General features: G+C 40.4%; 1 protein-coding gene across 1 annotated transcript in view; it reads right to left on the bottom strand.

Moving 5' to 3' along the window:
* abce1 (ATP-binding cassette, sub-family E (OABP), member 1) overlaps positions 1-15,000 on the bottom strand; it is a 26,604-nt gene that overhangs the window by 4,918 nt on the left and 6,686 nt on the right. Inside the window, exons 4-11 of the mRNA XM_039823075.1 lie at positions 13,205-13,302; positions 12,209-12,326; positions 10,598-10,735; positions 6,221-6,290; positions 5,716-5,812; positions 5,543-5,632; positions 3,773-3,894; positions 2,156-2,280 (exon numbers count right to left, since the gene is read on the bottom strand). Coding sequence (XP_039679009.1) covers positions 2,156-2,280; positions 3,773-3,894; positions 5,543-5,632; positions 5,716-5,812; positions 6,221-6,290; positions 10,598-10,735; positions 12,209-12,326; positions 13,205-13,302 — 858 coding nt within the window. The remainder of the gene's footprint in view (positions 1-2,155; positions 2,281-3,772; positions 3,895-5,542; positions 5,633-5,715; positions 5,813-6,220; positions 6,291-10,597; positions 10,736-12,208; positions 12,327-13,204; positions 13,303-15,000) is intronic.

Here is a 15,000-nt window from a genome sequence, read left to right as displayed (position 1 = left end):
ACTGATACCAGTGGGTCATATATTGTATTATGTGTTAACAGCTGTATACTACTATCCCTGTATGGATGTGATATGATATATAACAGCTGTATACTACTATCTCTGTATGGATGTGATATGATATATAACAGCTGTATACTACTATCCCTGTATAGATGTGATATGATGTATAACAGCTGTATACTACTATCCCTGTATAGATGTGATATGATATATAACAGCTGTATACTACTATCTCTGTATGGATGTGATATGATGTATAACAGCTGTATACTACTATCCCTGTATGGATGTGATATGATGTATAACAGCTGTATACTACTATCTCTGTATGGATGTGATATGATGTATAACAGCTGTATACTACTATCTCTGTATGGATGTGATATGATGTATAACAGCTGTATACTACTATCCCTGTATAGATGTGATATGATATATAACAGCTGTATACTACTATCCCTGTATGGATGTGATATGATGTATAACAGCTGTATACTACTATCTCTGTATGGATGTGATATGATATATAACAGCTGTATACTACTATCCCTGTATGGATGTGATATGATGTATAACAGCTGTATACTACTATCTCTGTATGGATGTGATATGATGTATAACAGCTGTATACTACTATCCCTGTATGGATGTGATATGATGTATAACAGCTGTATACTACTATCTCTGTATGGATGTGATATGATGTATAACAGCTGTATACTACTATCCCTGTATGGATGTGATATGATGTATAACAGCTGTATACTACTATCCCTGTATGGATGTGATAGATAGATATATCTATATATATAGATATATCTATATCTATCTATCTATCTATCTATCTATCTATCTATCTATCTATCTATCTATCTATCTATCTATCTATCTATCTATCTTTGTTGTCGGTCTGGCTCAGGTTAAACTCTTTGTAAAACATGAACAATGAATGCCCCAGAACTTTCTTTTATTCTCCAGTTTGACAGTCAGTTATAACGGAAAAATAACAAATAAAACTACTTTAACGTAGATTTTCTTTAGGGCACGTGTCAAACTCGAGGCCCGTGGGCCAAATTTGGGCCCTCGCAGATTTTGATCCAGCCCGCATATCAATTTAGGTTCACAATAAATGTTGGCCCGCCTAGTTTTTGTAGCTTTTTCAATGTTTTGTCGCTTTTTCTGAAGTTTGTCCCACTTTTTCCGACATTTTTGGGGCCTTATCTGGCGTTTTTCTTTTTTTTTTTTTTTCGCTTTTTTCTTTGATGGCTAAGTTACTTTTTGGGGGCTTTATGTGGACCGAGCTGTAAGTGAGAAGGCTCTATGAGACACATAATAACCCAGTAAAAGATCCTTGACTTCTTCGATGAAATAAAAGCATGTGAATAAACTAAACGTCACCGGCCCTTGATGTGATTCTTAGTTTACAGTGTGGCCCTTAGTGAAATTGAGTTTGACACCTCTGCTTTAAGGCTTTATTAGGTGGTATCGGATCGGTGAGTAAACTCCAGTACTTCCCGATACCGATACCAGCGTTTTAGGCAGTATCGGACCATCTCTACTCCAAATCCTGTTTATTATAAAAATAAAAAATAAAATAGGGCTGAACAATTTAACCCTCATGTTGTCTTCGGGTCAAATTTAACCCGTTTTCAAAAATTTAAAAAAAAAAAAAGTCTAAAACCCCGGAAGAAAGCATATAAACGTTGGAATAGTGACAAAATGTAGATTTAAAAAAAGCAAATTCAACAAAGCTTGAATTTAAAAAACAATGGATTAAAAAAAAAAGTGTTTCAGTGTTCATCCCAACACCTTCATCAGCTGTTTAGTGGGCACAGGAAGTAACTCAGGACTTAATGCACAAGGCAGTCACATGATCTCATGGCACTGCTAAGATGTAGTCCATTTGCGTCTTGTATTTAAAAAAAATATCCAATTTAAATTATCCAATAGCGCCATAAACACAAAAACGTTTAAAAAAAAGGGACAAAAACATTGGAAAATATAAAAGCACTTTTTTTTTTTAATTGAAAAACTTTGTGAAGATCAACAAAAACGTTGAGATAGGGGGGGAAAAAAACGTATTTCATGGTCATAGTGAAGACAACACAAGGGTTAAGGGAAACAAAAGCAGAAGCAGAGGATGGGAACAGACCTGGTAGTGTCGGAGTCTCTTCACCTCCTCCTCATTGGCCGTCTCGGCCACCTTGAAGACCAACGAGGTCTCGCGAAACCTGAGATTCTCCGTGGGGACGTAACCGTCCAGGAAGATGTTGATACCTGAAAGTATGGAGGGAGAGAATACGAAGTTACAGAGAGGACCACAATGAAACGATCACCCAAGGACATTCGGTCTTAAGAGTTATGGCCGGGGCAGCCGGCTAGCTCCAGAGTCCCGAGGCCCCGGTTGTCCAGTAGCTAACCCAGAAACGGTGACTTTCTCCTGGGTATGGAGCCCAGCAGGCTGCCGCTGTCTCGTCAGACTGCGTGGACCTCCTAAAATCCGACACGTCTTACGAAATTAGCAATTAGCCACCAATCTTTGTAAAACGGCCCATATTTGAGCTTTATATAGTTGATTTCTCGCATAAAAAAAAAGTATCAGAAGTGAATTTAGTAACGAAACATCGCGGTGTCTGGAATATGAGACCTGCTCTCTCGTCTCCAATGTGTTTGTATGTGGTTCGCTTAAACCAATCAGGGCGCAGCTCATCTAAATATTCATGAGCATACCATATTTATAAGAAAAGCTCTTGTTACAAATAGAGCCATATTCACAGGGTAGTTAAGGGCCTAATAAAATAGCATTTGGACAATTTTCAGCCCAACTAATGTCACATACCCCATTAGGAGACCTTAAGGAACAGTGTGAAATACCCTATATCATCATTCTATCACCCCTTTAAGCCCAGTTCAGCCCAAAGGTTCTTCAGCGTTCTGAAAGCTGCCGGTTCACAGCACCGAGACGAGACGGTGTATAATCTCCATATCATCGACTCTTTGTACTTCCGTCCTGACTTCAAATTTCCAGACTTTGGGCAAGTAGAATTATTATTTTTTTTTTAAAACTTACCCAACCGGGCAAAAAACAAATAAAAAACAAATCTAACAATGAACCGTGCAAGATGAGTTTGAAACCACCGGTGTTGCACCTCCATTAGCCCTCAGGTCAAAATTTCTCAAAAACTTCTATATCATCTTTTTAACAAAATTACTTAAAAAATTAAGTACTATTGCAAGTACTCAATTACTACTTTCTTTGAATTGTGGGTATTCAATTTTGTAGCATTTGAAAAAAATTGAAATGGCTTCAAAACGTGACTAAACTTTGACATCCACACGTCTGTGGTTCTCCACCAACATATTCCTCTATCCTCTATTCCTATTATAACATGTTCCTCTAATATCAGTCAGAATCATTCATAATTTCAAAATTAGGTCTAAAATCTCCTATAAATGAGATTTATGGACCATGAATTCCAAAAATAGGTGTAAAACTACTGGTAATAAGTTGGTGTTAGTGAAAGAAAGTGACAAAAACATTGAAAAAAAGTGACAAAAACCTTGAAAAAAGTGACTAAAAAAGTGAGAAAAAAAAAGAAAATCTGAAAATGTGTTAAAAATATTTATTTAAATACGGTATAAAAAAAATAAAAAATAAATAAAATGTAATGTTTATTCTGACCCAGTAGGACAACAAGTGCACGGTCGACCAGAAGACAAAACAAGGGTTAGGCTGATTTGGGTGCGTTTGTGGATGTTGTAGTTTTACCCTCTCGGACGCTGAAGGGCATGGTGACGACTCCGTAGGCGCTGGGTACTCCGTACAGACAGCAGATGAAGTCAGACAGATAGTCCAGCACGCTCAGGTCGTGCTCCACCACGATGATGTACCTGCAGCACACCGCGATGGCGTGGAAGAAAATTAATTAAATTAATAACCTTAAAAGTCTCATGTTGTCCTAATAGTCTCTTTCCTGTTTATTGTACCGGATCTACAAATTTTTAGTGTCTCCTGAATTAATTAAGTCTGCCTGAGTTTCCCAAGCTTACGAGCGCGCACGTGTGTGTGTGTGTGTGTGTGTGCCTGTGTGTGTGTCTGTAGTGTGTGTGTGTGGGTGAATGAAAGGCTCGATCCCACCAAGTTATTAACCCCTAGGTTCACTTTGCGCCGGAATTGGGGTTGGGCGGTAATACGGTATACCGCGGCGTCTTAAAAATAGCAACGGTATCAGTTTCAATACAATCATTAAAGCGCCCATATTATGTTCATTTTCAGGTTCATAACTGTATTTTAAGGTTGTACCAGAATAGGTTTTACATGGTTTAATTTTCAAAAAACACCATATTGTTGTTGTACTGCACAGCTCTCTCTCACTGCTGCAGATCCTCTTTTCACCTGGTTTCTGTTTTAGCTACAGAGTGAGACCTCTTTTCATCTTCTGTACTATCTTTGATTGCACTCGCACATGCTCAGTAGCTCAGATGTAGAGCATGTCAGCTAGCTAACTCTAGAGACAGTAAGAGAAAGCCTGTTTCTCCAACTTTGGTCAGTTACAAGGCAGGATCAGCTGGGAGACTTCTAAATGAGGGCGCACATGTAAGTAGTTCTTTTGTAGATTATGGTGAACTTGTGTGTGTTGTAGCAGTACTTTGCTATTGAAAACGAGGTACCATGCTAGTGTTAGCATTAGCGTAGCTAACGGTTGCGGTTAGCCAGCTCATTTCGGACTGTGACGTCACAGTCGATTTTGAACAGCTCACCAGGAGACTGAAGGCAGGACACATTCAGAAACCGTATCTCTCTCAAAACAGCATGGATGGATTTTTTTCAAAGTGTGTATGTGTGTGGAAGCACCAGAGACACAAAAGAACACCCCAAATCACCAGAAAAAGTGTTTTTTTCATAATATGGGCACTTTAAAAATAAAATGCAACGCACTTATATAGGAGACAAGGATTAAATATTAAATATAATGTATGTAATAGGGGTGGGAATCACCAGAGGCCTCACGATACGATATCATCCCGATACCTATTTCACTATACGATATTTTAAACATATTGCAGTATTCTGCGATGTATTGCAATGTATTTACCTTTTTTCCAACTTCAAATTTTTCCCAATTTCAAATGATGTCCCCCAAAGGAAAATTTTGTCAACATCTGTTTTATCTAAAAAAGATAAATGTCTTTGTCTGTTCATCTCACTTCAATTTTATTGGTGCAAAATGGGATAGTCAAGCAGACAGACCGACCGACACATATATCATAAAAGATCGATACTTGGCGTCTGTGTATCGATACAGTATTGCCACGAAAAATATCGCGATACTATGCTGTAATCGATTCCCCCCCCACCCCTAGTATGTAAGTATGTGTGGTTGTCATCACGTGACAGTGTGGAGGAGAAAGGAGTTTCTTTGTAAGTTGTTGTTATGTTATTATTGTTTTCAAGGAACTGTCCTTTAAGTTAATACCACACTGTGAAAAAATACCTCACGAGTACTTAGAAAAAACTGAAGTGAATGACGAGCGCTACCTGTCCGGGGTGATGAGTGAGCGGATGGTGATGGCAGCCTTCAGCCTCTGTTTCACATCCAGGTAACTGGACGGCTCATCGAACATAAAACTGAAGCAGAGAAACACAACGTCAGCGTACGTTACGTATCAGGTGATTAATCTACGATAGGCGGCTCGGGTCGGTTTCCTCACATGTCTGCTCTCTGGATGCAGACGACGGCGCAGGCGAACCTCTGCAGCTCTCCTCCGGACAGGTCCTCCACGTTCCTCTCTCGCAGGTGACTCAGATCTGCCAGACAACAACAACAACAACAACAACAGAAAAACAGCCAGTCACAACACAGACGCGGACAGTTTAGAAACACAAGCTAACGGCAACGTTTTGTCTTCTTGTTGTTGGGATTTGTCGACATGTTAACCAAGCTCTGAACGATCACATTGGTCAGACATTAGCGTCAGCGCTAGAGGAAAGAGTTAGTGAAAAACTATAACTGACAGCTTTTTTGTAACTTTTCTTTAAATGTTCAAAACATTAGCACATCAGGTTAAAAAGACCTTCCTCCTACTCAGCACCTCCACTGCAAATTTGCATCGACTTTGTATGTGAATGCATCATAAGTGCCCAAATAGGTTTTGTTTTCTGTTTCTCACTGATTTATAGTGTGTGTGTGTGTGTGTGTGTCTGTGTGTGTGTTACCTAGCTGGGCACAGACAATGGTCTGTGTGTCTGTGTCGTCTTTCCTGCTCAGGATGGATCCCACTGACCCCTGCAGGCAAGATAAGAATTACAATCAGTCCAAAATTACTGAAACCAAAATGAATGAATGAAAACAGTAACAAGACCAGTGGTTGAAGAAGTACTTGGAGCATTCTCTTAAGCACTGCACTGTTAAAAAAGTACTCCGTTGCAAGTAAAATTGAGTAAAAAAGGGGGGGAAGTATTAACAGCAACATTTACTTTAAAGTATCAAAAAGTAAAAAGTACACATTATGCAAAATTAGTTTTAAATTGTGTCTCGTCTTCAAGGCCCCAGAAGATATACAGAATATATTTGGTATCTTATGCCTACCAGCCACTAGAAAACTGTAAAAAGAGATGTTGAAAAGATGAAAGTCTGACACCATCTCACATCTGAAAACAATCCATCATAATGTCTCTGAGTTTTCAGTCACAGACTAGTAGATTTTACTACCAACGACCTCACGATAATGTCAAACACCTTTGATTTCGTGGGAAACGTCAAGACAGGAAAAGGACTTGATCGGGCAGAGTTTTATGACCACCTGACACAAAGCCATTGAGACGACCAGAGCGTGCGCCAGCTCCAGCAAGACTCTCTTCATTCCAATTTTGGAAATTAGTCTGGGACAGTACACTGGATCTGATTGATCTTAAAAGACTGAGCTTGGTCTGGTGATAGCCAGACTACCGGGACAGCGGAATCGCTTGAAAAGTCGTTTAGTGTAAGGTCGGCAATTCGCAGACAAGATAATCATTTGTGCACAAGTATTTATTTAACTAAAATTATTTTTTCCAGGGCACTTCAGTGTTGACAGGGCTCCAGACTGCGACCAAATGGTCGCATTTTGCGACCAAAATTTGAGAGTGTGCGACTGAATTTTACATCCAGTCGCACATGTGCGACCAGTAAATTTGGGGGAGTGAGTAAAAGGCACAAGTTGTTTAGGCCTACTTGTTCTAGTGGAATGTTATTGGCCAGTGCCCCTAATGTTTACATACATTTGTTAAAGCGCCCATATTATGCTCATTTTCAGGTTCATAACTGTATTTTAATGTTGTACCAGAATAGGTTTACATGGTTTAATTTTCATAAAACACCATATTGTTGTTGTACTGCACAGATCTCTCTCACTGCTGCAGATCCTCTTTTCACCTGGTCTCTGTTTTAGCTACAGAGTGAGACCTCTTTTCATCTTCTTCTTCACTACTATCTTTGATTGCACTCGCACATGCTCAGTAGCTCAGATGTAGAGCATGTCAGCTAGCTAACTCTAGAGACAGTAAAAGAAAGCCTGTTTCTCCAACTTCAGTCAGTTACAAGGCAGGATTAGCTGGGAGACTTCTAAATGAGGGAACACATGTAAGTAGTTCCTTTGTAGATTATGGTGAACTTGTGTGTGTTGTAGCAGTGCTTTGCTATTGAGAACGACGTAGCATGCTAACGCTAACGCTACGAGCTAACGGTTGTGGTTAGCCAGCTAATTTGGGACTGTGACGCGCCGTCCGGGGAGGCCGATTTTGAACAGCTCACTAGGAGACTGAAGGCAGGACACATTCAGAATCCGTATCTCACTCAAAACAGCATGGATGGATTTTTTTCAAAGTGTGTATGTGTGTGGAAGCACCAGAGACACAAAAGAACACCCCAAATCACCAGAAAAAGTGATTTTTTCATAACATGGGCACTTTAAGTAATGTTTTTAACTGTGAAATGACCGAAAGGTGACTAAGCACTTTATTACTAAGTACTTTCTTCAAAATTATGAATGTATGGTATATATTTTTTAATATTTGTACTGTCATGACAGCGATGGTGCTGTCGGTTTACCCTCGATGTTGCATCTTCACAAGTGCACAATACAATGTGACCCTGAATTTGAAAACAGCACATTGTAATTTATCTGTATCTATTACCAAAGTATTTATTAGTAATGTGGTGGAAATTAGTAGAAATGTGAATATTTGGTTAGCATGTTGATTTACGGTGTGTGCCCCTAAATTTTCTGGTTGCGCCCCTAAAATTTTCAGTTGGGGGCCACTGTGCTCCTAGTGAAAAAAAGTTAGTCTGGAGCCCTGGTTGACCTCACATACATCCCAGTGAGGCGTTATCACTAGGGTTGGGTACCGAAACTCTGTGCCAATAGGGAACCGGTGCCGACGTAAACGGTAGTAACGAGACCGAATAAGAACGAAAGTTTCGGTGCCTCATTTCGGTGCTTGACTTTACACTACACCTGACAGCATGTAACGTTAGCCTACCTTTAGCTAGCAGCTGGATTAAACACCGGTAAAATGCTGACAGCTAACGTTAAACAGTGTAAAGTGTGACTGTATTTCACTGTGGAGGACTTCAACAGCGGGATGTAACAGTCTGCTCTGCAGCGCAGCAGCAGCCATGGTCGAAATTCATAGATATACAGTAGTAGTACTAGTAGTACTATGTTTATATGGTCGGAATTAAACAACACAGACGGTGCGTTCACTTGCAGCTGCCATTGCCGAATTACACAACAAAAAAACAGACGGTGCATTCACTTAAAACAGGTAGCCTCGTGTTGCATTCACAGTAATTGTAAAATACCCTTTTCCCATCTGGGGTTCAACAGCAATTTACTGGTGAAATAAGTTATTGTTATTGTTATAGTTATTACATTATTATTAAATCTTTAATTTTGACCATGGCCTTAGCAATAAACAAGTCACTGACTTGTTTACTACCCTTTTTTTTCTTCTTCTTCTTTTTTTTTAAAACTTTATTGAAAAGTACCGGTTCAGGCACCGGCACCGTTTTAAAAGTATCGATTTAGCACCGGAATTGAAAAAAAAAAAAACCATACCCAACCCTAGTTATCATGCAGGGATGCACCAAATCCCAGATTCTGCCGAATATTGGGCTTTTTGACGGGGTTTCGGTTTCTGCCGAACCTCCGAATTTCTTCCCACCGAACCGAACCGTACGCTTGCACTACGCTGGTCGACATAATGGCGCTGCCGTTGATTACGGGAAGGTGTTTATGTAGGTGGAGCGTTCAACGCAGTAGGCTGTGAGAAAGTGGACATGGATCTGGTGAGCAGTAGGCTGTGAGAAAGTGGACATGGATCTGGTGAGCAGCAGGCTGTGAGAAAGTGGACATGGATCTGGTGAGCAGTAGGCTGTGAGAAAGTGGACATGGATCTGGTGAGCAGCAGGCTGTGAGAAAGTGGACATGGATCTGGTGAGCAGTAGGCTGTGAGAAAGTGGACATGGAACTGGTGAGCAGCAGGCTGTGAGAAAGTGGACATGGATCTGGTGAGCAGTAGGCTGTGAGAAAGTGGACATGGATCTGGTGAGCAGCAGGCTGTGAGAAAGTGGACATGGATCTGGTGAGCAGTAGGCTGTGAGAAAGTGGACATGGATCTGTGAGAAAGTGGACATGGATCTGGTGAGCAGTAGGCTGTGAGGAAGTGGACATGGATCTGGTGAGCAGTAGGCTGTGAGAAAGTGGACATGGATCTGGTGAGCAGCAGGCTGTGAGGAAGTGGACATGGATCTGGTGAGCAGTAGGCTGTGAGAAAGTGGACATGGATCTGGTGAGCAGTAGGCTGTGAGAAAGTGGACATGGATCTGGTGAGCAGTAGGCTGTGAGAAAGTGGACATGGATCTGGTGAGCAGCAGGCTGTGAGAAAGTGGACATGGATCTGGTGAGCAGCAGGCTGTGAGAAAGTGGACATGGATCTGGTGAGCAGAAACAGTTGTTGTTGTTCAGTCAAAAGAAGACCATTCAAGTCCAGCTAAATGTTCAATCTGTTCAATGCTGATTGGTCTGTTCGTGGCGAGGACCCTAAACTATACACAACATGGCCGCTGTTACAACATCTGGTACGAAACATCTGAAAGAATACGAGTTGTGCACGAAGGAATCTCCAGACAGCAGCCAGAATGCAGCAACTTCAGGTAAATGTTTACTTCATTAATGTGTTTACTGGGTTAATGGACTAAAGATGGGAGGAGGATTCGGTATTCGGCAGAATCTTAACCAGGCCAAACCCCAAAAATCTGGATTCGGTCCATCGAACCCACGAAACTTCTAGGCAAGACCCGCCCTTCAATAGCATTCACACGCTACCATTGGCCAGGCGTCCATGCTTACGCTAGGTAACGTAACCCGATTTGTTCAGGTCCTATCCCCCTGACCAATCGGCTATCCTAACCTTAACCACTCGAGGTCAATGCCTAACCCCAACCAATCAGGCTGCTTCGTAGGGCGGGACTTAAGTACAGTACTTGAACAAATGTACTTAAGTCACTTCCCACCGCTGTGCTGTGTACGAGATGTGTTCAAACTTGTTTACCTTGACAGTTTTTGGGATCTGGTCCACGTACTGCGGTTTGACGATGGCCCGCAGGTCGTCCTCCAGGATTTTGGTGAAATAGTTCTGCAGCTCAGACCCCCTGAAGTAGGTCAAGATCTCCTGCCAGTCTGGAGGATTCTGGGAGAGAAAACACAGGTCGCATATACGTCAACATTTTAAAAAGGTCCTATGACATGCTGCTTTTTGGATGCTTTTATATAGGCCTTAGTGGTCCCCTAATACTGTATCTGAAGTCTCTTTTATATAGGCCTTAGTGGTCCCCTAATACTGTATCTGAAGTCTCTTTTATATAGGCCTTAGTGGTCCCCTAATACTGTATCTGAAGTCTCTTTTATATAGGCCTTAGTGGTCCCCTAATACTGTATCTGAAGTCTCTTTTATATAGACCTTAGTGGTCCCCTAATACTGTATCTGAAGTCTCTTTTATATAGACCTTAGTGGTCCTCTAATACTGTATCTGAAGTCTTTTTTATATAGACCTTAGTGGTCCTCTAATACTGTATCTGAAGTCTCTTTTATATAGACCTTAGTGGTCCCCTAATACTGTATCTGAAGTCTCTTTTATATAGGCCTTAGTGGTCCCCTAATACTGTATCTGAAGTCTCTTTTATATAGGCCTTAGTGGTCCCCTAATACTGTATCTGAAGTCTCTTTTATATAGACCTTAGTGGTCCCCTAATACTGTATCTGAAGTCTCTTTTATATAGGCCTTAGTGGTCCCCTAATACTGTATCTGAAGTCTCTTTTATATAGGCCTTAGTGGTCCCCTAATACTGTATCTGAAGCTCATCTGAGCTTTCATTTTTTCAAAGGCAGAGCAGGATACCCAGGGCTCGGTTTACACCTATCACCATTTCTAGCCACTGGGGGACCAAAGGCAGGCTGGGGGAACTCCTATTAATGTTAAAAAACCTCATAAAGTGACATTTTCATGCCATGGGACCTTTAACAATGACAACATGTTACACAGCGCTGAGACCGAGGGAAAGGAGTTGACTTTAAGGTTCATCGCTTGTCCAAATTAGCAATTCATCCCGAACCCTGCTGTACAGACCCCGACACACAAAACCAAATTTAGATTGAACTACTTCCGTGAAATAAGTACCACTGATTGTTTAAAGTTGCGTTAAAGCTTTAGTGCGTAACTTTTTGATGTTAAAAAAAATGTATTAATTATGTAGGGAGCTTTTGTGACGATTTCCTGCATATCCTCTCTCTCTCTCTCTCTCTCTCTCTCTCTCTCTCTCTCTCTCTCTCTCTCTCTCTCTCTCTCTCTCTCTCTCTCTCCCTCTCTCTCCCTCTCTCTCCCTCTCTCTCCCTCTCTCTCTCTCTCTCTCTCTCTCTGCTGTCTTTTGGAGTACCGTTCTTTCGGGACAAGAGAAAACTGGATCTTTTTCTTTTCACAGCAAACAAACCTTTTCATTTGATGGTTGTTGAGGAGACAAAGGCGGCAGCTGTGAGCGGCTACGCCCAACGCGTTATCTCGTCGGCGCAGCGGCGCCGTGAACACACACATCTTATAATCTTATCAGCTTCACAGAAACAGGACTGGTGCTCTGGGAGGAGACAGCAGGGGGTTTCAACACTCACATCGAATCGGCCCAGGTTGGGTTTCTGTTTTCCGGCCAGGATCTTCAGAGCTGTGGACTTGCCGATACCGTTGGTCCCCACCAGCCCCAGAACCTCACCGGGCCGGGGGATCGGCAGTCTGCAAACACACACACACACACACAATTACATTATACCAAATTATATACACAAACTGACATTGAAGTGCCCATATTATGAAAAAATCACTTTTTCTGGTGATTTGGGGTGTTCTTTTGTGTCTCTGGTGCTTCCACACACATACAAACTTTGAACAAAATCCATCCATGCTGTTTTGAGTGAGATACGGTTTCTGAATGTGTCCTGCCTTCAGTCTCCTGGTGAGCTGTTCAAAATCGGCTCGGACTGTGACGTCACAGTCCGAAATGAGCTGGCTAACCACAACCGTTAGCTCGTAGCATTAGCCGGCTAATGCTAGCGTTAGCCGGCTAACGCTAGCATGCTACGTCGTTCTCAATAGCAAAGCACTGCTAAAACACACAACAAGTTCACCATAATCTACAAAAGAACTACTTACATGTGCGCCCTCATTTAGAAGTCTCCCAGCTAATCCTGCCTTGTAACTGACTGAAGTTGGAGAAACAGGCTTTCTTTTACTTCTATGGAGCTAGCTAGCTGACATGCTCTACATCTGAGCTACTGAGCATGTGCGAGTGCAATCAAAGATAGTACAGAAGAAGATTAAAAGAGGTCTCACTCTGTACCTAAAACAGAGACCAGGTGAAAAAGAGGGTCTACAGCAGTGAGAGAGAGCTGTGCAGTACAACAACAATATGGTGTTTTTTGAAAATTAAACCATGTAAACAAATACAGTTATGAACCTGAAAATGAGCATAATATGGGCGCTTTAAGGGCTCAAAATATGTAGCGAAATTCATTCTCTGCATTTAACCCATCCCCCAAGGGAGCAGTGGGAACCTTCTTGCTGCGAGGCCACAGTGCTAACCATTGGGCCACCAGGAGTTTAGGGCAGCGTACCGGTGCAGTTTGAAGGAGTTGGCGCAGTATCTGTGTGTGGTTTCCTTCTCCAGGTTGCTGGGCAGGTTGACGATCGACAACGCTCCGAACGGACATTTCTAAAAAAATAAATAAAAAAAAGACAAAAAGGAGAGCCAGACTTAGAACAGGGTTACTAAGGGCTTTTACAGAAAGAAAAGAAAACAGCAGATAAAAGCCAACAACACAACCAACAACAAGGAAACTAAATACAAAAATAACACCAAATATATACCGCACTGGTCCCAATATACACATACATGTTCATGTACATATACACAGACATGTTCATGTATATATACACAGACATGTTCATGTATATATACACAGACATGTTCATGTATATATACACAGACATGTTCATGTATATATACACAGACATGTTCATGTATCTATACACAGACATGTTCATGTATATATACACAGAAGATGTACAACACATGTTCATGTATCTATACACAGACATGTTCATGTATCTATACACAGACATGTTCATGTATCTATACACAGACATGTTCATGTATCTATACACAGACATGTTCATGTATCTATACACAGACATGTTCATGTATCTATACACACAGACATGTTCATGTATATATACACAGACATGTTCATGTATATATACACACAGACATGTTCATGTATATATACACAGACATGTTCATGTATATATATACACAGACATGTTCATGTATATATACAGACATGTTCATGTACATATACACAGACATGTTCATGTATATATACACAGACATGTTCATGTATATATACACACATGTCATGTATATATACACAGACATGTTCATGTACATATACACAGACAGTCAGTATATATACACATGTATGTATTATACACATGTCATGTATAATAACACAATATTTATGTACATATACACAGACATGTTCAGTATATATATACACAACATGTTCATGTATCTATACACAGACATGTTCATGTATATATACACACAGACATGTTCATGTACATATACAGACATGTCAGTACATATACACACAGACATGTCATGTATCTATACACAGACATGTTCATGTATATATACACAGACATGTTCATGTATCTATACACAGACATGTTCATGTATATATACACACAGACATGTCATGTACATAACAACATGTCATGTATATATACACAGACATGTTCAGTACATATACACAGACATGTCATGTATATATACCACAGACATGTTCATGTACATATACACAGACATGTCATGTATATAATACACAACATGTCATGTATCCAAGCATATTACCAGACATGCATGATAATACACAGACATGTCATGTAATATACACAACATGTTCATGTATATATACACAACATGTCATTATATACACAACATGTCATGTATATATAACACAACATGTTCATGTATATATACACAACAGTATATATATACACAGACATGTCATGTATTATACACAGACATGTCATGTATATATACACAGACATGTCATGTATATATACACAGACATGCATGTATATATACACAGAAGCATGTACAACACACATGTCATATATATACACAGACATGTCATGTATATATAAACATGTCATGTATATAACAACATGTTCATGTATATATACACAGAATGTCATGTATATATACACACAGACATGTCATGTATCTATACACATGTATGTATCTATAACAAATGTCATTATTATACACAACATGTTCATGTATCTATACACAGACATGTTCATGTATCTATACACAGACATGTTCATGTATCTATACACAGACATG

The sequence above is a fragment of the Perca fluviatilis genome, chromosome 14, assembly GCF_010015445.1.
Source record: "Perca fluviatilis chromosome 14, GENO_Pfluv_1.0, whole genome shotgun sequence".
Classification (NCBI taxonomy): domain Eukaryota; kingdom Metazoa; phylum Chordata; class Actinopteri; order Perciformes; family Percidae; genus Perca; species Perca fluviatilis.
The sequence above is the reverse complement of the archived record's forward strand: the minus strand, read 5'-3'. Positions and strand labels throughout refer to the sequence as shown.